The 26,127-nt window shown below is 44.9% G+C and overlaps 2 protein-coding genes across 5 annotated transcripts in view; one reads left to right on the forward strand and one right to left on the reverse strand.

Moving 5' to 3' along the window:
• Positions 1-6,686: 6,686 nt before the first annotated feature.
• Positions 6,687-20,400, forward strand: OAZ2 (ornithine decarboxylase antizyme 2). Its single transcript, XM_031955396.1, is given in 6 exon segments — positions 6,687-6,956; positions 16,250-16,325; positions 16,327-16,407; positions 17,627-17,802; positions 18,723-18,808; positions 19,096-20,400. Coding segments are annotated over 6 exon segments (570 nt in total). The 5' UTR covers positions 6,687-6,936; the 3' UTR covers positions 19,227-20,400.
• Positions 20,401-21,642: 1,242 nt separating this feature from the next.
• Positions 21,643-26,127, reverse strand: part of ZNF609 (zinc finger protein 609) — a 206,352-nt gene continuing 201,867 nt past the window's right edge. For 3 of the 4 annotated variants that reach the window (XM_031955392.1, XM_031955393.1, XM_031955394.1), the window contains exon 9: positions 21,643-26,018. The gene's annotated coding sequence lies outside the window, so the exon portion shown is untranslated. The remainder of the gene's footprint in view (positions 26,019-26,127) is intronic. The other variant, XM_031955391.1, reaches the window with a different exon arrangement.

Below are 26,127 nucleotides of genomic sequence, written 5' to 3' on the forward strand. Positions count from 1 at the left end.
ATTTATATCTTTGCTCTCACAAACCAATAGCCAATGACTATGGAGAACTTAAAGAAACATGATTAGATTGATATGAAATAATGTAACATGAAATGATACCAGGAAAACGATATATACAAAATCTCTAATAATGTGAATGAGAGGGAAGAATAAAATTATAAACTTAATGCTCTGTAACTATGTTCACCATGCTTGCCCTTAGAGATAAAATGAGAAATAGCACTTTCATTCTTCCTTCTTTACAGAAGTGAAGGACTATGGTTTTGAAATGATACATACACCGTTCAGACAATGTGTTGATTAGTTTTGCTCAGCTGCTGTTTCCCCCTTTTTAATTTGTTGTAACTACTAGCTCACTAGGTAGGAGATGGAAAGAAAGATATGTTTTTAAATGAAAGCAATGTAAAAATAAAAAATTAATTTAAAGGATGCAGTTATCTTCACTTTTGCTGATATTTAGTATTTTCCATTATCAATTATTCTTCTTGAACTATTCATGATATACAGATATGAGTCTTTTAAGCCTTTAGTTCTTTTCATTTCTTGATATTTTCTAATATTTTTTTCTGTTTTCTTCTATGCTCATCTTTGCATCAAAGTCATTCAATATGAAAATAAACATTGATTTCATTTAGTGTCTTGGATTTTTAGAATTTCCTGTTTCTTCATTTTCTACAACAGGTATTGGCACATAAGCTTTTTTTTTTTTAATAGCATTTATTTTTCCAAATACATGTAAAGATAGTTTTCAACATTCATTTTTGTAAGATTTTGTGTTCCAAATTTTTTTCTCCTTCCCTCCCCCTTCTCTAAGACAGCAAGCAATCTGATATAGCTTATTCATACACAACACTTTTAAACTTATTTCTATATTTGTCATGTTGTGCAAGAAAAATCAGACCAGAATAACCACTAGAAATAAAGAGAGGGAAAAAAAGTGAAAATACTATGCTTCAGTCTCCATAGTTCTTTCTCTGGATGCAGATGGCATTTTCCATCTCATGTCTATTAAAATTGTCTTGGATCACCACATTGCTGAGAGCTAAGTCCTTCATGGTTGATCATAACAGAATCTTACTGTTATTGTATATAATGTTCTCTTGCTTCTGCTTATTTCACTCAGCATCAGTTCATGTCTTTCTAGGCTTTTTTGAAATCAGCCTGTTCATCATTTCTTATAGAAATATTCTATTCCATTCATATACCATAACTTATTCATACAATCCCCAGCCACTCAATTTCCAATTCCTTGGCACATAACCTTTAATTATCTTCATATTAGTTCTTTTGGTTAGGCTTAGCATGAGTATTGCTCTGAGATATGACCAAATGTCCCATGAAAATTTTTGCTTTTCAGCAACCATCACTTTTTATTTGAGAAATTGTGAGCCATCCTTTGTTAAACTTTTTTTATATCTTCTGGTTTCACTTGTAATAAGTTAATATTCACAAAGTTTAGTTCCTCTAGCGGCATGTAGACTAACTGGTCATTATACAAAGATCATATATGTAGAATACCAACAGTTAATGATTATAGACTAAAAACTATGATTCCACCACTCTTATAACTTCACTTACTGTCACTGTGGAAGTAAAAAAGGGTTATAGAGTCTAAGGGTCAGTTTCTGTTTTCCTTTGTTGCCAAGGCCAAAGATTCACCACCTACTAGCCAGATTCACTACACTTGCCTTAAAAGTACAAACTGTTCAATGTTAAGACCATACTAAAAACCTTTCTAATAGGATAAAGCCTTTGCTCTATGGGCATAACATTTGAGAACCCTGATCATCTCCATGTAACAACAGAATAGGATTCCTGTAGCGAGTCTCAGAGGCCTCCTGAGGAATCCAATCACTCATTTTACAGATGAGGAAAAGATACTGGGTTAAAGGGATGACAGTCAACAAATATTAAGCTCTAGCTAGATGCAAGGCATGTACGATGTGACAAATATTAATAGTGGTGTAGAAGTGAATTTAGTGAAGGGTGTGATGTGTTTTGGTTTGGGGTAGAGGGAATTTGAAAAAAAAAGAAAGCTAAAGATACTATATAAGACAAGTCCTAGTCATCTACTAGGAGCACAGATTAGAGTGGGACTCAGGATTATTAACAAAGCATCTTTATATTTCAATTATGGTCAACTGAAAGAACACTACAATAGGAAGAAAGACACCCAAGTTCTAGTTCTTCCTCTGCCATTTGCCATGGGGGTTCCTACCTTTTTTGTGTCATTGTCCATCTTAAAATTTAAAAAAAATCATAACTTTAGGAAATGCTAAATTTCAGTGAAAAGTTTGTGAAAGTAAAGATGTAATTATTTTCTCATTGAAGTTCATAGACTTTCCGAAATCTGCAGACTTCTTGGGGGATGCGTAAAGTCCTAATTAAAAACTTCTGACTTGACTTACTTGATGCATGTGACCTTGGACAAATCACAATCTTACTTCAATTGCAAAACTGAGATAATAATTTAACTCACTTTTTTTTTTAATTTAATAGCCTTTTATTTACAGGATATATGCATGGGTAACTTTACAGCATTAACAATTGCCAAACCTCTTGTTCCAATTTTTCACCTCTTACCCCCCCCACCCCCTCCCCTAGATGGCAGGATGACCAGTAGATGTTAAATATATTAAAATATAAATTTAATTTAACTCACTTAAAAGCTAGCATCCTGTTAGCAAAAGCGCTCTTAGTTATGAACGTTTTCTGATATTAGAAGGCTCTTGATCAATAAAGTAGATTTGGTCAGCTTAGAATACATGCTACTGCTTATGGAGACTTTATGATGTAGATTTGGAGCCAGAGGGCCTGGACTTGAACTGGATACTGAATGACACTGTCCAGACTGGTTCACAGCTCTGGGTCTTAGCTTCTTCACCAGTTAAGATCTTAAAGGTCCTTTTCAACTCTAATCTTATGACTTCAATTTAAACTCTTGGGAGCTAGCCCAAAGGAATAACACCAATGTTCTCTCTCCTGGATGTATACCTGGTGTGAATTATTCCTGGTAGCCAGTAGTTTGGGATATTGGGAGTGATGGAGTCTGGTGGGAAAATAGCCTAGACCTCATTTCACCATTCTCCTAAGGGCTTTAGCTTCATCTCTGCAGCCAATCCAGAGCAAGTACATCATAAACACACCCATACCTTGGATGGATATTTCTGAGTGCTCTTTCCATAATGGCCCTGGGGCAGCAGGAAGGGCAGTAGGTCGTGGGAACAAGTCCTGGGCTCCTCCCCCACAACCCACACAGAAGTCCAGGCTCCACCCCACCCACTTCTGCCCCAGTCTTTCTATAACTTCCCCTCCTCCCCCCTCAACTCCAGCCGGAGGAGGAAATGAAGAACAATGCGGCAGATCAGAGAGTGGGCACAGGGCCCACTGTTTAGGACCAGTTTTCGGGAGGAGCATGGGCTTTGACTGCGGGCTCCCTTCCCTCCTCTGCAAGACCTATCCCTTGGCTCCCCTTCTGGCTGACTGTTCTCCCAGACTGTCCTCCCACCTTACGGCTGTGGAAGTTCAGACTTTAGTCGGTCTCATGTCTGTTTCTTGGATTCCGGGTTCTCAGTTTGGGGCAGCTGGCAGTTTCCCTTCTTCCTCATTTCATATATTCCTCATATATCCCTCAGGGCTATATAATGCTTTCCCATCCTCTCCCCCCTCGAGAATCTAGAGCTAGGGAAAGAGTGACTGCTTTGGTGTTCTCAGAGGGAATCCTGGGCCTTGAGCAAGAGGAAGGAACTAGTCCCGAGGTTACAACATCAACAAAACTGAGACCTGAACCTCCAAGTCCAGAGGTGGGAGGGGAAGGGGCTGGCTCATGAATGGGAAACACAATTCTCCAGAGAACACAAAGGAATCTCCAGCCTACTTTTCAGCTTCCCAGAGCTGGGAGACTGGTGGGAACCACAGCTTTTGTTTTTCCTCTTGGACTGAAATAATGGTCTAGCCTGGACCGGAACACCTTCTCCCCTACCCTCAAAATATATACTCTCTATTCCAAGGCTTCCTGCCCCACAACTCTAGGGTACTTCCTGTTCTATGAGCCTGGGGGTGGGGTTCCCCAGGAATCTGGCCACTTCTGAAAGCCAGGCTACTTCCTGACCTTGCTTCCATAGTCAAGGAGAGTAGTAGCTGAAGAATTAGAGCTGAATTCCAAGCTAATCATTTTCTTGGTGGCAAAGGGGAGGGTTCTAGACCATTTGTGTCTCTAACATGGGAAGCCCGAGAAGTGGATAAAACTCTCATTTCCCCTAAGGCCAGAATCACAGTCACTTATATAGGCTTCAAATTTCCTGGACAGACTTGGACTGTGGGAAAGACTCAAATGACCTCCTACTTCAAGCAACATCTAGTGACTTCCTTGGCCCTTTTTCTCTTCTGATATCTTGGGTTCCATTTTTACCCAGAAAAAACTGGCATACTTCATATGAAGTATTTCTGTTTTGCCTCTGGCAAGAGGCCAGGAACCTGCCAAATCTTTTAGAGTATTTATATTTGTTACCATATAATAATTTTGCACTATATATAGTCTTGTATTGTTTCTTAATTACTTAATAGGAGGAAATGTCCTCCCTTGAAGGGAGAGACCATCTCCAACTGCTTCTGTATTCCTCATAAGTTCTTAATAAATATTTGACTGAACTGCCTGTAAACACCGAGATTGAATTCTTGAGGTTGGTGAGTTATTTTCTTAGGTAAGGGGATTGCAGAGACACTTTCCTCAGGTATGACCTTGAGGTCATTCAGGCCCAGAGGGTTGGATGCCCAGGACTGAGATCACAAGGCCGTCATAAGATGAAGAATTCTTAAATATACCTTAGAGAACTTCTAGTCTCTAATTTTTTTTCCCTTTGGTTGAGACCTGTGACTTTATCCATATAAAATGTATGGACCTTCTTCTGTGCAAATTCCTTCCACTAATATAAATTCAGCAATTTAAAGTCATGGGGAGCTATGAAACCCAGGAGATTAATTGATTATATAGGGTCAAATAGTATGAGTCAGAGGCAACTTGACTTGAACCTAGGTTTTCATTACTCTAAAGCCAACTCTCAATTCACTAAACACCCTGTTCATCTCTGTCCTATTATAAATGGGGAAGCGGAAGCAAATGGGAAGCATAGAAGGGTGAAGTGGATTTCATGGAGAGAAACAGTGGAGATCGGATGTATCTTCTGCCTCCAATTTTAGTGCTTTTGCACCCCATATTATTGCCAGGAAACGAGACTGCCGGGCTCAAAGGTCCAACCAGCTCCACTGCCCTGCTACAAGTAACGACTCGGGCTGGGGCAGCTGGGGAGGCTGGACATAATTTCCGAGGGAGCCCCGTGCGTGGGAGCTCCGCGCTGTCTATTTCAGCAGTATTCTGCTGCGGTTTGCTTTAGCCGAAGCGCCGGAGATGCTCAGGGAGGACCGCCGCGCCGGTGTGAGGGCTTCCTTGTCGGGGCTGCTCCTCCGGCTCTTACCTGTGGCTCCCAGCGGCAGCGACAGCAGCCACTCCCCGGGAAAGAGCTGTAACCCAGGTGGAGGGAGAGTCAGCGGCTGGCAGGCCTCAGATCTCTCGGTGAGATGGGGGGGTCCGCTCCCGGCATGGGAACAATTTGTTCCAGGCCCAAGCGGGCGGTGCGTGCGCGGGAAGATCCCAAGGTCGCCGTCCTGGGCCGCGCCGCCGCTTTCGTTCTCCTACTGGTCTTCGGCTACCCTCCAGGAGAAATGGGGCTGGCTACTTGGCACAAACCAAGTCACTCCAAAGTCAAGGCCTCACCCCATGATGTCACGGGGCCCCTGTGAAAGGGAGAGACGGACAAGCGCAGGAGCGCTGGGAAAAGCCTGCTGGGCAGCCCCCACCATCCCCACTGCTCTCTCCACCCCTTCAGAAACCTTAGATTGTTCGCGAAATGGAGGAATTGTGACCGCGGACAATTATGACACCCGCGGTGACTTTTAATCTAAGGCGATTGTGACTTCCGACAGTTGTGATCTGCAGCAATTGTGATTTAGAGGGCCGCCTGCAGCGACAGACCTGGAGGGATCAGGAAGCGCCTGACTGGGGTGGCCTGTGAGGGGCAGTGATTATGACCTGGAGTACACTAGCCGCCAGAAGACTTGGGTTCGAATTCCGGCTCGGCCCCTGATTAGCCGGGGTGATCCGGAACAAGTGCAGCCCTCTGGGCCTCGGTTTCCCCATGTGCACAAAGCGGGAGACGGGGGGATGGCGGGTGGCGGGCCTCCCGGAGCGGACATTCCGGGGCACGCCCAGAAGGGGGCCTCTCCGCTCTCGGCCGCGGCCGCGGCTTCGTGGGTCAGTTTTTTCGGATTGTCCGTCCGTCTCCGGAGGGTTGACCGCTCCCCTCCCCCCCACGACACGATGTAACACTCGGGTCTCGAGGCGATGGGGGTGGTGCCTATGGTTCCCTCAGGAAACAGAAACAGAAACAAAAACAAATCAGCTCCTTCTCCCGACCCAAAGCTGAGGTACGCCACCGGCGCGTCAAGGGGGGGAAGCCCCGATCCGCCGATCCCTGCTGCGCCTGCGCGCAGGAGGGGTGGTGCTTTGCCCTTTGTTGTGGGGCCCCAGTTTCCCAGGACACCGCGCGGCGGGAGCGGGGGTGGGGCTATGCAGATTAGGAGGCTCGGGGGCGGGGCGGTTGCAGCAGCGGCGGCGGCGGCGGTGGCGGCCGGGGAGGGTCAGTAGGAGGGAGGCACTCGCTGAGGCAGCAGGAGGCTTTCGGCCCGAGGCCTCTGAAGGGACTTTAGCCCGCAGTGACTGGCCCCGCGCCTGACCCACTCTCGCTCACTCACCTACTCCTCCACCCACTCACCCCCTCCCAGCGGCGGTGGCAGCGGCGGCGGCGGCGGCGGCAGCGGCGGCAGCGGCATCGGCAGCGGCGCCACCTCCTCCTCCCACCCTGAGCACAGCAGCCAAGGATGATAAACACTCAGGACAGGTAACGGGCCCGGCCGCGGCTCCCCGCCCCTTGGCAGCCCCCGCCAGGCCCCGTCCCTTTCCGTCCCCTCCCCTCCGACCAGGCCCTAGCCCTCCCCCTCTCTCTTTCCTTCCCTCTCCCTCCTCCCCCTCCTCCTGCAAATCGGCCCCATCCACTACCCTTCCCCCAACTGGATCTCTGCCTCCCCAGCCTCCTACCCCACGCCTGCCCCCGTGGTCTCTCTGGACCTGGCTTAGCCCTCCCCCGTCCCCAAGCAGGCATCGTCCCTCAACTAGGAACATCCCGTCTATTCCTAACCATTAAATTGGGCCCCATCCTCCCCTCCCCCTCCGCTAGGCCCCATCCCTCACCAAGGGTTCCCCTCTTCCCCTTTCCCATTCTAAAGCTGTCCTCTTTTCCTATTCGTGCCTTTCCCCCCCAAACTCCCCCATTAGTCCTATTCCTTCAGGGCTACACAGTTGTACGCTTTTCTCTCTCTAACAGGTTCCCATCCCTCCTTCCCTTCCCCCCAGAAAAACCACACACACAAGTGGAAAACACCAAATGGGCCTTTCCCTAACAGGCCTTGGTCCTCCTCTCCTCTCCCTAAATTCGGCCCCCCTTCCAAAGTTGGTACTATCCATGTATTCTTCTCTTCCTTCTCTCTTGGCCTATATTCTTCCTTCCTCTAAACGAGGTTCCATCCTTACCTCTCAACATTGAGTCCCATTTTACTCATTCATTCTTTCAAAATGAACTAGGCCTTATCTTGCCCCCTTCCCCCATTCCTTCTCCCAAGTGCTTGTCTTTTTTAATTGAGACCAATCATTCTTTCCACTCTCCACTTCCATTGTCTACCTTTCCCCCATCCATATGATCCCCTTACTTGGCAGCTTTTTTTCCTTTAAACTTAATCCTAGCTTTATATCTGTCTTCTACTCAGGACCTACCTTCTGTTCCCCTCTCCCCCAAAACTGGGTCCCCTTCAAAGTCCTCTAACAACCTAACTCATAAGAGCCTAACCCTCATTATACTTTTTTCAAACCTCAATTCTCCTAAAGCCAAGTGTCATTTTTTTCTCTAAAACTAGCTTGTAACTTTTACTAGACTATTTCATCTTCCCTCATATATGTAGCAGTATTCCTAAAATTAGTTCCCAATAAACCACTTTATTTGGGTCCTACCCATCCTAGATCATAACTCCTTAATTCTCCACAAATGACTCTGGTGGCCTCTCCACACTAAATTTGTCCCATTTGCCATTTTGTCTCAAATTTCCTTCTATAAAGATTCCTATTGCCCTAAACTTGGCACTTTCCACCCAAAATCAAACTTGTACTTGCCCAGTCTGCGTCTAGAATAGATTGCAGAATTCAAGCTTTCAGTTGGACCTTATTCTTCCTCAAACTAATATAGTCCCCCAAAGCCCAATGGAACTCAATTTCTTCATTTAAATCAGGTTTTATTTTATTTAACCCCTTCCTCAAATAGGATCTTTGCATTCTTCCTCACCTAAACTGGTTCTAACATTCCCATATCTATGTTGTCCCTATTTCACATTTTCTACCTAGTCTGATCCCATAGACTTTTTAGTTGGCCTCAACCCTTTGCTCACTGTGCCAGCCTTTTGTTCCACGTTTATTTTAGGTTGCTTCACCTGCAGCAGATCTACACCATTCAAGGGTCCTCCTTCTTCAGGTCTTAATTTGCTCCTTCTAGTTCCTTTTCAGAATGATAGACACAAACATCACTCCAATCTTTGTTTAGCAAAAAGCTACCTTTCCCCTATTTTCATTCAGCATTTAGCTCAACCCACTCCCACCTATTTCCTTGCCACCTGAAGAAATAAAGATTGTCAACATTTCCTGGTTGGTTCTCCGACCAGTTTGTCCCACCAGCTGCCCCTAACCACCTCCTGCCCACAAACCTATTATGCTGTTTTGTTCTTCAGGTTCTTCCCCACCTCTCTTTATCCATCTCCTCTGGCTTCCATCTCTTCTTAATCCATATTCTCAGAGAGACTGAGAGGAGGGTTGACGTCAGATCCTGGAACCTCTTTAAAGGACAGTGGAGGCTGAGTTGGTGTTTTAGTATAGAGCTGGTGGTGAAAATGGGAGAGGGGAGAAAGCTGCCCTTCTAGGGATGAAGGATGTAGGGGAACTCTGCAAGGTTCTGAGGACCCAGGGCACTTCTAAAGGATGGTGGAGGCAGAGTTGGTGTTTCAGTGTGAAAAAAGCAAAAGATCAAATAGGACTCCCTTCTCCAGGAAAGGAAGGGGGTAGGGGAACCTACAAAGCTCCCAAGTGTCATTTAGGATTTGTTTGGCTGGCCAGCTTCCTTATAGATAGAATCTTAGGTGTTTAGAACAGTGTTTTAGTGAAGGCTGGGAGATGATGTGGTCTTAGGGGGCCTTTAGTGAACTATATGCTGAAAGACTGAACTTTTCCCAAGGTGAGACCTGTGGAAATGAAGGGGTTTGGGGAAGAATTATGCGAGACAAAGATCTCATGCTCAGCATTCTGTCACTACTTTTATGACCTTAGGCAAATTATCTTTCTGGTCCTCAGTTGCTTCATTTGTCAGAAGGGATAGGACTAGATTATATAATGACCCTTCTGATGCTATGTGCTGGTGTTGTGGATATATGAAAGACAAGGCGCCTGGGGGAGGGGGGGGGTGTTATAAGAACCGAAGTTTAGATTAGACTAGATCTAGGAGCCTAGGAGTTAGGGGTATGTATATGTGTGAGGAGAGGGTATTTCACTGTTCTGAATTATGACAGTTATATTTCTGGAGCGTTTCTACAAGTTTCCTCTGGCCCTCCCCTTTCTCTCTAAAAGGAATTCTGATTGAGTACAAACTAGGGATTCTGATAAGAGCCGGATATTCTTCTCAGTCAATGTTCTTGGTGTTTGGTATCCACTGAGAGCGCTGGCTGGGAGTTCAAACTCCCATTGGGGGTGGGGAGGGATGGGATTTCTGGCTGGCCTGGCCCATGTGAAAAACCCAGGAGGAGGAGGTTAGGTTTCCTGGAAGAAGTTGCAGAGTAGCCTGTGTTGTGTTTTGAAAGCAAGACTTTTCCTTTTCCTTTCCTGTCTGATTGGTGCTTATGAAATGTCAGAATTCCTATAATGATTCTATAGGGGAATCCTATGTTCCTATAAGGGAAAAGGCATAGGTGCATGATACAATCCAACAAACATTTATTAAGTGGCTATTGTATGCTTTTTAGATACAATTTAAATTTTAGCAAATTTGTTGTTGCATGAGGTTAAAGAGCCTTTCTTGACTGTAGAGGACTTGCAAAGGTACCTGGTAAGTAGAATGAGTTTGGTTCAGATGACAGTTTACATTTATCATGCAGGGTGAGTTGCATGAAGAGACTAGTTGTGATTTGGGTATAAGAGGGCCCAAGTTTCTCCATCTGTACAATGAAGCCTTGTCTTGGTAAGAACCCTGTTAAATTGTTTTCTGTGGCCTTTGTAGGATAGGGAGGAAGGGATAGGGCCAAATTAATTGCCTGACAAAAATCTTAACTGAATGGCTTCCTGGGAAATAGAATTTCTTTCTTCTAAAAAAAGGGAAGTTTCCCCCCCCTTTTTTTTTTCTGGCACTGCAACTTTGCTGGAAGCAGGAACTTTGCTCTTCTAGTGTCTTCCTTCAAGGTCATCCTTTTAAGAGATTCAATCCTGGAACTGTCAAGAAGCCCCCCAAATTGGAGGTGCACTTCAGAAAACTCTGTGAGTTATTAATAGCATTTCCCACTCTGCCAATGAATCCAAATTTAGCTTCTGAGAGCTGCTCAGAAATATAGAAAGGGGAGTGGGATGGGGGTGGGGCAGATATTATTATTAATTTTTGTTTCTTAGTTTAAAAAAAATCCCAACATACAATACCAACAGTAATTCATACCTTCTCATGCTGCTTTGAGGTGGGTTCCATGATTCAAAAGGTTTTGAAGTGTTTTTGAAGGGTATAAACTAGAAATTGAGTAGGTGGTTGTGAAATGTTACTAGATAGGAACAAACCAGGTAAAAATTTTCTCTTAGCAACGGAATGATAAAAGGCTTTGTATAAAATATAACCACTTAAAAAAAAAATCTTTTAGGCCTTCAGTGCTATGTAAACAATGAAGTAATTCCATCCAGGGACCTGGGAAAGGAGGCTGGGGCCAAGAGCTTGTGTTGCTTGTGTCACAGTAAACCAGAGTTAGACAGGATCAGCAGTCTGCCTTCGTCTTTTAAAAAGTGAAATTAAGTTCCTCTTTGGATCATAATTACTTAAATACCTGATATGCTTTGGCAATATTTATAACTACCTTGTGCAAAAGATAGGGAATAGCATGCAGTTTCAATAAGGAGCATCTTTCCTCAGGAAAATAACCCTTCTCAGCAGCAAGGAGATGTGTACTGTAGTGTAGTGTGTAGAGATGCACACAAATCCTTCTTTACTTGTCACCACAAATATATTTCGCATAGAGAATCAGACCCTAGGTTTGCTTTGGAGCTGTGATTGCTCTGGGAGTGATGTCATATTTTTTCTTCACAACAGTGCTTAGTACGCAGGCTTCTTTGGAACAGAGTAGCTTTGGTGAGATGACTTAAGGTTGGCTTCTGCCCAAGGACCCTTTCTCATTTGCAAGGGAAATTGGCAAAAAGCAACTTAATTGTGGTGCCCCTTTCCTAGCAGTGGCAGTCCCATTCTCCCACATTTCTCCTTTCTGTTACTCTTTGCTGGGGTGAATAAACATAGCCTTAGCTATGTTTATCCTTACTCTTGCCTCGGGACCAGTGATTTGGAAGAGGCAACTCTGGTCTTTGTAAAAGTAGCTTAAATGAAGAAAACCTTGGAATATGAGTGAAAAGTCCCTATGATAGATCCCAGGGACATGGGTATGCTGGAGACATATACCCAAGTGATCCTGGAGGGAGAATGAACAATACCAGGAATGATGATGGTATTCCTTTTCCCTATTTGACATGGCACCTGACTGCCAGGGTCATCCAGCCCTCCTGTGACAGGTAACTGAAACCTCATGATGGTTCCAAATGTGGGGCAATAAAGAGAAAATCACTGGGCATTTGAAATTGAGTGTTATATTCTTTTGAGATAAGTCTGAATAAAAGTTACTTCTAGAATGAAATCTTTATCATGACACTGTCACAGCAGCAATGCTGTTTATGCTTTATGTGTGGGTACATCTTGCTTTAAGCAAAACTGAAATATAAAAATTTAGACTAAGTTTAGGGGTTTTTCTTTCATGTAACAAAGGAATCTTTGCTTTATTCAAAGTGATTCACTGTGACTATTTAAATGGCAAACTCTTAGAGCAATTGAAATACAACACAATTTGAATTGCACAAATATGATTTATATGGCTTTTCCCAGAAATGCATTAAATAAGGTCAGTTGCTATAGCCAAGCTATAGGAAAGCATAACCTGTGTTCCTGCAGACATATTTTGAATAAAAGCTGCCAGGATGTGGCATCTAAGTAGCATTCCCAAGGAATATTTCTCAGGAGACAGCCAACTGTTAACTGGGAAAATAAAAGGCTGGTAACCATGGGCTGACATCTCCCAACTTTCTTCCAAGTTGACTTCTTCATACCCATTTTCAGAGGATTTTTGCCTTGTCTAATGGTGTGTCTAAAAACAAGATGGGTTCAGCTTGGGGTTTAAGTTTAGGCTGGTAAATTTGACCTTTAATCCCCCTGGTCTTTTCTGTCTCTTGAGTTGATTGAGCCTTTGAAATCACCGTTTCTGTGATATTATTAAAAACCTTCACAGTGGAGCAAGCAGGATGTTAAGTGGAGACTGGAAAAGGTTGAACTTTAGGCCCAGTTAGAGAGCAGGATTCAACATGTGTGAAATCTAATCAGGTAGAGATTCTGTGAAGGACAGCATTCCTGTATTCAAGAATCACAGTTTAAAATGTAGAAGTCCCTCTTTTCCATTTTGGATTCACCTGTTTATGGTGAGATTGGATTAGGCTTTTTAAAAAATTTTTATTTTTATAACCACAACTATCTTTGGAACACTATAGGTAATTATGGCAGAAAAAAGGATTTGTGGGGTGCTTCATGACCTTAATTTTTTGTTTTGCTACTGAGTTTAATTACAAGTCTGTTTTAGGAATGAAAATAATTTTTGAAAGCGAAGTACCTCACAGCCAATGAAAGTGGGGGTGGGGTGGGGTGGAATGCAGATACATTACATAATGAAAGAGAATTAATTGATTAATTATAGTTAATCTAATTTGTAGTTATCTAAAATTATAGCTGTATCTCCTAGGAACTGGAATGGCTTTAGTGTGGGGACCTAAAATGTTTTTTCCCAGCTTGGTTTTCTGCAAAGAATTCTAAATCTTGTATAGACTGTGTGGGGGAGGAAGGAAGAATCTCCAGGATTGTTCTTAGCCATCTTCAAGATGCAATAAGAGAAGTGAACTAAGTGACTTCTTATTGTGACATAAACATATGTGTTTAAAGAGAAGAGAATTCATAAAACCAAAAGACAAAGGGCCTATTGACCTTTGAAAAAAGTTCATTCTTCTTCTGACCCTATTGTTACCCTCATTTGCCAGGCAAATTTCTTTATACGGAGAACCAGACCTTGTGGCCAAGCCTGTGAGTTGGTGGAGCCCATGTTATTCAGGTTGGCTTAGGAAAGAGTTTCTGGCCTTTGGTGGGAACAAGCAGAATCTCTGGGATGATTCTTTTGGTCTGTTTGTTCATCTGTAAAATAAGGGGATTGGATTAGCTAACATTTGGAGCCCCTTCCAGTTTTAAAGCTGTAATGCTGTTGATATAGAGAATATATATTGGGAGTGGGTATCTAGACCGTTTCTGCACCTCTCTCTGCACATGATGTCTCTGGGCCTCTGTTTTTTCATCTGTAAAATTAGGAGGTGACATTTTATGACCTTAGATTCCTTTCAGCTTGAAATTCTACAAAGAACTCAATCATCCTGGGCCTTTTCTGGGGAAAAAAATTACTTGCCTTAATATCTGAATATATAGCCTTGATCTAGGTTATCAGTGACAGTTGCTTTCTCTCTAGTGTGTGACAGGTAAAACCCATATGTCATTCCTAAAGGATGAAAAGTTTGAATCAGATGGTTCCTTAGGCATAGCAAATGATCATATATTGTGAGTGTTCATTGCTTTGAGGAAAAGCCTATCTTAGATTACAGGTAGAAGAATTTTGAGAAGTCATCTAGTCCAGTCCTCTCATTTTATAGGCAAAGCAGAGAGATCCAGAGATCAGTCAGTACCACAGGCTAGTTAAGTGACCCAAGTAGGGTGTGAATCTAGCTGTTTTCCAATCCAGCTAAGTGCTTACTGTACGAGGCTACCTTATATTCTATTATTCTGTCTCTTAAAATAATGGATCCATCAGAAAGGGATGTTTCCCCAAGGAAAAAATAGTCATGTTCTTGAGAACAGTCTGGAAAAGTACTCTGCCATGCATGTTTGGGCCTGGGCAGGTTAAGCTATGTTCTGGGTTGGAGTATGGCCTAAAGGTGATTTTCTGGAGAGTGGGTGATGTTGCAAATTGCCTTTGTTTTATTGATCTGTCAACTTAGTACTTTTCCAATTACATTTCCCAGACGTACTTCTGCCTTCCAGTTGGTTTCCTGAGGTCTTGAACCTCTTGAGTCGGGCTGTATCATTGAAGGATCTAGGATTTGGTCCCTTATTTTCTCAAGCTGAGTTGGGATATGGCCTGGTTGGTAGTAATAACAAGAAAGCAAGTCACTCACTACTTGGGGTTCCACAAAAATTTGTAGTGTTGGGGACTGAGGGACCATTTCCAGAGGGTGGAATTAATGCAAAGACCTGACTGTAGCATACAGTTTCAACTGAAACAGAAGGCACCATGAAAAACTCTGCTTTTCTTCACGTGAATTGGTTAGACCACAGACCAGTGGGCAGGTAGCAGATATATGTAAGGAGAACTTTGTACTGCCTTTTACCTGTGCTTGACTTGTCAGCCACTGGCTTTGAGGTAAGCTATTGATGGAAAGAGTCATCCAGCTGTCTGAGAAAAAAGCATCTGGGCTGATTGTGGGTCTTTTTTTTAAATCAGGAATCCTGGATGTACCCTCTACGTGTCATTAAGAGATTCAGCCAGCCCTTTTATGTCTTTGATAAGCCTGTGAACTAGCATGCTGCAGTGCCTTCCTATTAGCTACCCTTAATAACTCCCATTAAACTTGTGCTTTAATGTTTGTAAAGCTACTTCCTCATAATAATCCTGTGAGGTAAGTGGTACAAGTATAAATACCTGGTCTTACACATTGGGGAAACTGAAACACAGAAAAAGTAGATAACAACCATACTCACACAGTTTTAAGTTTCAGAGCCAGGATTTGAACCCAGGTCTCCTGATTACAAGTTTCCAATGTTTCTGTGTTACTGAACTGTCTTTTAGTCTTTTTAGTCTTTTAGTCTTAACTTTTTAGTCTTAACTATATGGCTATATATCATCTTCACCTTAGCTTAGCGTAGGCTTCACCCCCTATTCCCTTCTCCTCTGCAGCACCAGTACAAACTTTTAACTGTCCTGTGGGGAACAATTAAGCTATGAGAGTTCAGTTTTCAGTTTTGATGTGGCTTTTGATCTTGATTTGAGCAAATGATTTCTCCTTTTTCTTACCCCCACTTTCCTCTGGCTTCAATGAGGAGGCTTGGGAATGAGCACTTAGTTCTTCTTAGGAAATAGGTCTTCCTGTTTTCTTGTGATCCTATATTTCTCTTCACCCCAGCTGGGAGCTGCCATTGTAGTTTTTGTGGTCTGTGTTGGGTAATTACATTTATGCAGGTGGAGAGATTGTAATCCCTTCTTTTATGCAGGTGGGGGGATTGTAATCCCTTCTTTCTTGGGCATGCTGAGCCTGCCATCTTAAATTCTGTGTCTGCCATGCAAGAGGCAAGGATATCGAGTTCCTCTTGAAAGCTGGCTGCCCCTTTGAGAAATCTATTTGTAGATGTTTGTTATCAGAGATGTGAGCACTTCTGGTCAGTCATCTCCAGCCAGTCTCCCTTGGCTGTGTTCCAGGCTTTCCTGGGGCCTCCCTTCTCCTCCACAGGAAGGCTGGCTTCCTCAAGTCCACGCTCCCTTCTCCCCCCTCCCCAAAGAAAACGGAAGTAGGGCTGGCAACCAGGAGTGAAGCAATGAAGACAATGGCTTAGTTTGACTTAGAATTTTAAGTATGAGAGCATTATTTTCAGGGGTTGAATAATACTAGGTCAGGATGTCAAGTAAAACTTTAAAGCTAACCCAATTTCTCTTAACCTCTTCTCTCTTCCAGTAATATTTTACCTTTGAGTAACTGTCCCCAGCTTCAGTGCTGCAGGCACATTGTTCCAGGGCCTCTGTGGTGCTCCTGATGCCCCTCACCCACTGTCGAAGATCCCCGGTGGGCGAGGGGGCGGCAGGGATCCTTCTCTCTCAGCTCTAATATATAAGGTAAGAGAGTTCATGCGGAAATGAGTTAGGAGGGACTGGGTCCAGGGGCTATTCCATAATCGGTGGTGGTCTTGATATACTACCAGGTTGTGAATTCTTTTGCGGGATGAAGCCACCTCTACCAAGCCTGTTTCTTTATATTAGAACTGAATAAGGCAAGAAAGAAGTTAGCTTCTACGGTGATAGGGTTGAGCATAATGGTCTCCATAGAAGATGGGATATTGATCCTCGGGCTAGGGGAAAATCGGTACTGTGTCAGTTCAGTTGTAAAGAGGCCTCTACAAGTGGAAGGCTATGCCATGGGCTCCCTCAAAGACTTTTTTCCAGCCTTATTCACTTTCAAATCCAGTGCACACCTTACTCAGCAAGATGCCTTATGTTCAATCATCTTTCCAGTGTTTGCTAACCAACACTTTAGAAGCAGAGTATTAAGGACTGGTTGGTGAGGTGGGAAGGTAGTCTCTTTTAGGAACTTAGATGCCTGTTTTCCTGAAAGAAAACCAGCAGGAATGAAGAAGGGAGTCAACAGACTGGATAAAAGCCCCAGGACCACCTTAAGCCAAAATGATTCCAGGTCAACCAAATTGGAAACAAATGGAGGGAAATTTTATAATTTTTTCATTGCAAGTATCTGATTATGAGATCTGCTCTTCACAGCCCTTTCATTTCCTGGGCTTAGATACCTACTTTAGTATCCCTCCCATCTTCCCAATTGGGTGGCTTGAACTAATGTAACCTCTGGCTCCCTCCACAACATTTAAAGCCTGGAGGCATGTTTGGCTATTTTGCAAGCCTGGGATAGGAAAATCTGAAAGTTTTCACCCAGGGATGGCTAGGAGGCCCGGGGGACCTCTGGAAGAGCTTTTAGCGTAGGTTTGTAGGCCCCAGTCCTGAGCACACCATGAGAGACCCAGTTAAAGCAGGATATCAGTAATCTGTCTGTAATGATCAAGCCATTGTTCTGTCGTGGAGATTCCCTCAAAAGTTTCTAAAGCCTTTTCCCCCAATGGGAAGCAGTTGGCTAGACAGAGGGACAGAGCAACAGCTTAATTTGGATTGGGCATATCCTTTGTTTCAAACTAACCCTTCAACTGGCTATTCTATTTAAGATTAGACCAAGATGACCTCTCTGCAAATACTTGCTGTAGAGGATATAGGAAGGATACTGGTGGTCGTAGGATAATATCTATCTTGCCCTCTTTCCTGATCTCTCTTCTAGGACGAGAAGCTCACTGTGACCCAGGACCTCCCAGTACACGATGGGAAGCCTCACATTGTTCACTTCCAGTATGAGGTCACCGAGGTGAAGGTCTCTTCCTGGGATGCAGTCCTGTCCAGCCAGAGCCTGTTTGTGGAAATCCCAGATGGGTTATTAGCTGATGGGAGCAAAGAAGGGTAAGGAGTGAGTAGCTTTCCGGCTGCTCCTTGGAAGTGATGCTGTGGATTAGGTGGGAATTAGTTGTCCAAGGGAAGCCTGTGTGTCTGGGGCTAGCCCTCTTCCTCCAATATTGGGCTTCCCAAACCTTTATTGTCTGTAATTTCACAACAGATTATCTTTAGCCAGTAAGGCGGCCTTGTTGCAGGCTATAATTAAAGAAGAATCCATATCACATTAACCAAATCCCTGCCAAATCCCCTACTGAGCTGTCATGATGTTGATTGTTGACAGTACTGCTCAGAAAAACTGGGTAGATGTAGTGGACTGGAGCTGAGGTAGCTAAGTTTCCTGCAATCTCCAAATTGTTCACAACAGTCCCAGAGTTGCTTTCTGCACATCTCTTAAGAAACACCTTTGCAGGGCTCCTGGTGGCCTCAGATCATCCTCCTGAGATGTTCAAGTTTTCTCTGCTGAACTTCATCTCCAGAGATGCTGATTTTACTTCAAAAATGAAGGGCTCTCATTTATCAACAGATTCAACCAAGTCTCTCTTAAAATAGTAGACATATAGTGCTTTCATGTCTCTAAAGCACTATGTATACATAATCCTATTTGAGGCTAACAACCACCCAATAGGTAGGTACCATTCCTATTTTAAAGGTGAGAAAACAGCCTCATTCATATCATGTCATGTCAGAGGTGGGATTTGAACTCTGGGGCCTTTCTTCCTCCCAATCTGAATTCACTCATCCCACTGTACTTCCGAAACTGAAGCGGAGCTTTCTGAGTAAGAGTCCCCAGGGGCCTTAAAACAGGAGCCCTTCCCTAGAACTTCCTAGCTCACCAGGATGAAAAAACAACTCGGAAGATTTAGTGGGTCCTAGGAGGTGTAGGCCTTTGGCCAAGACTAATACCCTCTGGGCACCATCCACTGCAGATTGTTAGCACTGCTGGAGTTTGCTGAAGAGAAGATGAAAGTGAACTATGTCTTCATCTGCTTCAGGAAGGGCCGGGAGGACAGAGGTGAGCAGCTAAAGTGGACCTGAAGATGTAGTTCCCAAATGGGGATTAGGGATGAAAGGGGAGGATGAGCGGTGGCTAACTGGGGAGGGTTAAGGTTCTGGTTGCCATTGGGCAGTCATGGAAATGCTGGGGGAAGAGATTTGGGGAATCCTAGTTTGCTGTACCAGGAAGACTTGAGTACTGCTCTGTTTTAGATGCTTTATCTTCAGTCTTCCTTTGGTGGAAGATAGGAGAGGAACTCCTATTCTGTATTCTTCATTGGGGCCCTCCATCCTCTGTTTCTGCAGCTCCACTTCTGAAGACCTTCAGCTTTCTGGGCTTTGAGATTGTGCGTCCAGGCCATCCTTGTGTCCCCTCGAGGCCAGACGTGATGTTCATGGTTTACCCCCTGGACCAGAACTCATCTGACGAGGACTAGATGCAATGGAGGAGGCCATTTTGACCAGGAGCCACAGCAGGGGACTAGGGGAGGGTCAGGCAGCCCTGGGGTGGAGGGGGCTCCACGCTGCCAAGGGAAGGACGCTGTAGGGCTCAAGGTGAGGGTCTCCCAATTGTGTTCTCGGAGTTGACTCATTGAAATGTGTTTTCCATAAAGAACAGTATAAACATATTATCCACATGTAATCACCAATAGTAAATGAAGATGTTTATGAACTGGTTATTAGAAGCTTTTTAAACTGCGTTGTGTGGTGTCCCCTAGCCTGGGGGAAGAGATTGCCTGTAGGAAGGGGCTGTCCGGGCACAGGGGCAAGCCACATGGAGGGCTGGCGGGCATCACTAAGGCTCTAGTTCCCCTGCTTTTGGTCTTTCTTGTTTTAAAAGATTTGTGTATCTTTTCTTTGCTCTTCACCCATCACTTTTGGGGCCCCTTGGGGGGTGGCCCCCTGGTAATATTCCTTGAGATGTAGTTTAAAAAGTTTTTTTTTCCCCCTTTCAAATGACTCATTACAATCCCCAATATACATTTGCCTTGGAGTAAGCAACACCAGTCTCTGGTTTGAATCCTTCTTTACAGCTTTAGTGCTATCCTGGCTTTTGGTTTAAGCAGGCTTAGTCTGTTCATTGTTACCACTGCATTTGATTAAAGGGGCATTCAAGTTCCCTCCCTCCACCAGGACTTATATTTAGGGCCCAGGCTTCTTGGCTCTCAGCTCTTCTGCCAGCACTAGGGGTTTCCACTCCTGGCTGCTGGCCTGGGATCCCAGTGTTTCCTTCCCAGGCTTGGAGAGCTAAGAAAGTAATTCAAGACCTGGGAGTAGGGAAAAACTGTTCATGGGGCTGGGTGATACTTCAGATGAAGCAACATCATCTCTGCCATTCTCCCCAACTCCCACTCCCCACAGCAGAGCCTGGCCATAATTTTCTGCCCTATCCAGTCTGGGCAAGGTGGGAAGTAGATGGGAGTGAGCGGCAGACAAGCGGCCTGCACCCTTGTTTTCACTTAACAGCTTGTTCTTGGGGAAGAGGGGAGGGAGTAGGCAAGCAGGAAGCTGGTCTGACCCATCCAAGCTGGTGAACTGGGTTGGTCCTTTTGGGGAGGGGGGTGGTAAGAGTGTGTTGTGTTACTGTGTCAATAAACTGGTTTAAAGTTGTGGTGGTTACGTGTCTTTCCCCTGCCAATGTGATCTGCTACTGATTAATGGTGGCCTTTTAAAAACAACTGCTTACAGTAAAGTCAGAGGGTGGACCAGAATAAAGAACCTTGAGCTAGCTGGGAGGAGGGACTACCCAGGAAACAGTAATAGTTTTGCAAAAGCTAGCCCTCTGTCCTTACAGCCTAGGGTCTCTAGGGTCCCATTTATGTTTGTCAGGCTCAGGAGATTGTGTCTAGAACACATTACTAGTGATACCCTAGAGAGACCTGTATATGTACTGCAGCTTGGCTTAACTTGAGGTGCCCCTGTGGGAGATGGCTCTTAGCACCTAGCTTGCCATACTTATGGGGATTGCTGCCTAAAGGATTAGCTTTAGGCAATGCCTGAATGAGTGACCATTATTGCTAGAGATCTTAAAAAGTCCAAAAATATGCTTAAAATAGGCTTCTAGTTCCTAGTGTCTACTTTAACTTGTAGGCCCTTTTTTCCTTTACTGGGTAATGTTACTCCTTTCCCAAGGGCAGTGTGAACGTTTCTCCCCATCTCCTGGAACTTGGAACTTGTCTGATGCCCTAAGCTAGGCGTAGGTGTTGTTCTGGGTGCTGTTCTATAATATCTAGTTTGAAATCGACATGCTTTTGCCTTCTCGCCTAATAAGGGGATTCTTTCCCATAACTAATTTTTATCTTATTTTCTGGGCCTGATGCTCAGTATCTAGAAAGAGCAGTCAGAACTACTGCCCAGAGTAGTGGTCTTGAAGCCATTTGCTTTGACTTAGGCACAGAGCTGGCTGGAGCTGAGCAAATTCACCTAAAGAAACCCTGAGGGGCAGTACCTGTGTGCTAGGCAATACCAAGAAAGTGGGGGGGAAGGACAATTAAATGTGGACAATGAAAGTAAGACCAATGACACAGAAGTTAGAAGCTGGTACAAAGAAAAAGTTAAAACCTGGTCAAAATAATGCCAAAATAAGAAAAATGAGAGTGGGGTGAAGGGAGCAGGAGTCACTACCAACTGGGTATAGGCAGAAATTGTAGCAATGACCCAAATCCTAGCTTTTCTCCTTCCCAAAGCAGAAAGGCATCAAGTGGACTGGGTGAGGAGGATTCTCAGTAGAAGGAGTTTGCTGCCCTCTCCTGGTGGCTCCTCAAAGACAGGACAAGATAATGGAACTTTGTACACTAGGTAAGGCAATCCTTTTGAGGCAAGAATGGGGATTATTTTTTTCCCTGTGAGGGCCACTGACTGGAAAAAAAAAATGAAAAAACCAAGGGCCACACTTTTCCCCCTCCCTGAAATGAGTTAAACTCACTTGATTTTCACAAAAATTGTGAGCAAGATCTTAAAGCTTTATTCACTATTTTAGAAATCAGCTTCAATTCTATATCATGGTCAACTAGGGAAAAGGGAAAGCACTATAGAGAGGGGAAAAAAAAAACCAAAAGCTGGGAAATGGGCTTACTTTAAGCCTACATTTTAGAATGGTCCACTGCCCTGTGGCTTTATACTAGTTGACTAATAACTATTCACAACCTTCAGCTGCTCTTCAGAGTAGACCCGAGATATTTTTCTAAATGAGACAACTACAGCAGGTTGTACTATTCTTTGGGCTGCAGTTATCATCCTAGGGTGAGAGATCTGTATTGGAGACAGGAGTCAGTAGACAAAGAGCTGCTTCCTTATATATCCCCAAAAACATATATACAAGCCTAAATTGGGGGGGGTTTATAGTCCAAAATGTAGTTCCCAGTTAGCTGCAAAGCCTTTTCATAATCTCCACTGTCTCAACCTCTGGAGTCGGGATGTACCCAAAAGTACCCAAATGCTCCAGAGCATCTTAGAGGTTGGGGCCTGCAGGTGGAAAAAAGCAAAGGTTGTGATGAAATAGGAAAAAGCAAGCATCTGTACTGAACCATCCAAAGCTCTGGAGAGTACCAGATATAGCCTGCCATCAACCATCATAGGAGGCTATGTATGTGAATCAAATTGGAAGGAGAGAAGGTGGTAAGGATCCAAACATGGAAGTGTGTGTGTGGTGAAACAGTTTGGGGGACACTAGTAAGCTGAGTGCAGCTCTGTGGCACACACTTGGGAGAAATAACCAGCAGCCCTCACAGGTTTGTGATTGTCTCTTAAAAAGATTTATTTTCTCTTCTTGCCTGAATGTACAAAGGCAAAAAGAGTACAGTTTGTATATATATATATATATATTTATATATATATAAAAAACAAGGAACTTGGTAATGTACACTTTACAGAAGGGAAGAATCAGGAAGACTGAAATCAAACCCAACAGAGCAACTCCAATGGAACAAGCTATAAACAGCAACACTGCCCCCTCCTTGCCAGGCCCAACCTGTTCCCAATGGGCTGAATACCATGGCAAGGAGCTGGGCTGGGGAAAGGAGTTGAATAAAGGGGGCAGAGAGAGGGGTTCATCCTGGGATAGCCCCCTGATAATGGGCTAGACAGAAATTCTTGGGTTTCCCCAATACCACCACAAATAGCAAAAATAGGGCCCATTTATTGTGGGACCTAATTGCTTGGTCAAACTCTCTGAGAGGATTCAGAGTAGCTTTTGAGTCCTGGGGTTGGAGAGGGCGGAGCAGCAGCTGACAAGGAGAATTCCCTTCTTAAAGCCCGTAGTTAACAGGCCTCTATTTCCTCTGCAAACTCCCCAGCTTCCCACTGGCCTCCTTTACCTTGTCTAGGGAGTGGATGCATTCCCACACTCTGTTACTTTTATCTTGGTACTAACTAGGTGTCTTGCAGAGCTGGACATAAGGATAAGAAGAAAGAGTAACCCTCGAATCACAGCCCAATTCATTTCAGTTGGGAATTCAGTGCTGCTCTCAGTTTGATGGATCTGGCTAGGGACAGATCCCAGGCCTTGTTATAACCTCCTCCCCTTTTCTCAGCTTTCTTCTGAAAACTGCCTTTCAACGGGGAGCTTCAACAAGCATTACCTTTGCAGTCCTGGGCAAAGATAGCTTGATTTGCTCTAGCCTGGGTTCCTGCTCCCTCCCACCCCAAGGGGAATCCTTACTCTACTCGCTAAAACCCAAGAATAGTATGGTTCCCTCAATGGTCCCAATTGTGCCTGGAAGTCCTGAGGCCTGAGGTAGGAGTGCAAATCCTCCACTTAACATTGTTCTTCAACTCCATCTCTTCCAAATTAGCAGCCTCATACCTGCTACCACAGTGTGAGTGGCAGGATAGGGAGAGAAGCCTGGGCCTGGCAAAGAGCCAGGGGTCTGGGAATGGGAAGAAACATGTTGCCTGCTTTTGCTGCCATCTTTCTTTGTGAGCCCTTCCTCCCCAATACTGGGGGGAAGGTCTTGGATACAGGGATCAAAGAGCCAAACATCGGTTTAAGAATAAAGAAAATTAAGAGAAAAGCTGTTCCCTTCTGAAGAACCCCGAGCCCGTCCCACTGGTCCACCAGCTACCTCTTCTCTATGTTACAGAGTGAGACAGATGGAGCAAGAGTTTGGGGCCATACCCGCCCAATGGGAAAGAAAACTACCCCAAACAATTTCCAAACAATTCCTCTTTACAGTATGTACAGAGCACGCCGCAGGCCGGCGCCACAGATACAAAACACACAACAATATTTAAAAACAAACAGGAACAGTGAGATGGGCCACTGGCTCAGCCCCACAGCAGCCTGGTAAGTTACAATGCGGATTAGGCCCCAGAATGAGCTCTTGAGTGGTGGCTGGTCTCAGGGAGGGCACCTGGATCCAAGTCCAGGAGCCTCCTTGAAGGGAAGTCACTGCTCCAAGCACAGCCTATGGGGAGCAGTATAAAGTAGGAAGAATAATTAGGGGGAGAGGATGACTGCTTGATGGCCTGCGATAAGGTCTGAAAATAGCAGCTTTGCAGAGGAAGGAGGCTTCGTACCCAACCTAGGGCAAAGGGAGAGCATGGATCCCCGTAAAGGAAAGCCCTGTAAGGCTGACTGCCCCATCTTTTCTACCTCCAGGGATGCCCATAACTCTTAGAAAACAACCTCAACTGGGTATTGTGCTTGCCCCAATAAACTTGCTACTCCCAGGAGTCAGAGCCAGGTTCCTATTCCCAGCTGCTTCCTTCTGGCACTCCGGTCACAAAAAGCATTCCTCTACCCAGCCTGGTCAGGCCTCAATCCTAGAGACCCAAGGGGAAAAGGGAGGGAAGAAAGGAGGTTGAACTCAGAGGTTGAGCTCTGGAAGAAATATCCTTGGAGGTCCTTTAAGCACAGCTACCTGCCCCCTGTGGTCCACATCTTCCAGAGGCAAAGCAGCAGGCTCAATGCTGGCTTGAGTTCCCCATCAAAAGGGAAAAGGGAGGGAGAATCTCTTATCTTCAAAGCATCTTTTCTTAAGGGCCTATGGTCCAAGAAACCTCCCCTAGCCAACAACCCCTATAAAACAGACGTGTATTACATATAAACACGGCTTATATTGGCACACATGGAGGTTAGAGAGTTATATAAAATCAAGTACACATGTACAGAAAGGGACAAGGGTTGCACATGTGCAAAGCCCTAAGTGGGGAGGACACAGAGATGGCTGACTGTGGACAGTGTCTCCAAGATCTTCTGGGTGCTCCAGGGGCTGTCTCCCTAGTGCTACCCTAGGAAGAAAAGGCAGGTTTCATAGTTTCTAGCCCCCGGGTTTCCCATATCAGAAGCAGGTAGGATTTTTCTCTGCCTGAGGCACCAGGAAGGAAAGAAGAGATGAGGGTGGAAACCTCTGGTTAGGAGGAGGGGGGAAAAGAAAGAAAAATTGAAGTTTTAAAAGTGGAAAAAGAGGAAAAGGAAACTGGGAGAGACAGACAGCAGGACCTTGAAAAAATGGGAGGATGGGGGAGAAGGCTCCATTTTAGAGGCCCCAGCTCTCCCAGGGGGATCCAGTGGGTGGGCTCTGTGCTGGTGCTGGGGGTTAAGGGTATAAAGATGCCTCCCTTTTGGGTCCTCTGGGTGGGGACGTAGGTGTTCCTGTACGGGTCAGGCTCTAAGCACAGGCACACACATAGGTGCACAGGGAAGGAGGAGAAGGGATCTTCATTTCTGATGACTTTGTTTTCACAATCACAGAGAAAACAGCCCTAAAATTTCTTTCCTGAGATTCTAATTCCTCTGCTTGCTTCCAGCCCCTGGAGCCCCAGCTTCTGGGGAGATGAAGGGTCTGGTGGTGGTAGAGATGGGGGGTGATTGCCGCGCTTTCTTCAGACCCCATCTAGTGTCTGGGGTGTGCCCCCAGAAGGTGACCATGATGGGGTCTCTTGGTTTGGAGAAGGGGCTCAGGAAATGGAGCAGTGACTTCCCTGGGCCCAAAGCAATGCCCCCAGATTACAACCGATGCCTTTACCCCTGTGTTGTGACCACAACAGTCACTGTGGCCAAGAGAATAAATACTTTTGCTAAGTACCAGCTCTCCGGCTCCTGAGGAGGAGGGAGGGACGGGGAGTCCAGGGGTCTGCTGGAGGGGAGATTGCCAAGGATCTGCCTCCAGTCTCCGTGAGAATGGTCAACAGGATGATCAACACCATTCAACTGATGTCTAATGGCACCTCCAGCACCTCCTCGGGTCACCGGCCTCGGAGCCCACATTATCCCAGAGCTTCAGGTCCTGCCAGAGGAGACATGGATGTTCAGCAGCTGACAGGCCACAAGGTGGCGTCCCAGGAAAAAGACATCAGTTGGCAAAATACTCTTTGTTGAAATGTTAGGTTTCCTAA

This window comes from Sarcophilus harrisii, chromosome 2, assembly GCF_902635505.1.
Source record: "Sarcophilus harrisii chromosome 2, mSarHar1.11, whole genome shotgun sequence".
Lineage (NCBI taxonomy): Eukaryota > Metazoa > Chordata > Mammalia > Dasyuromorphia > Dasyuridae > Sarcophilus > Sarcophilus harrisii.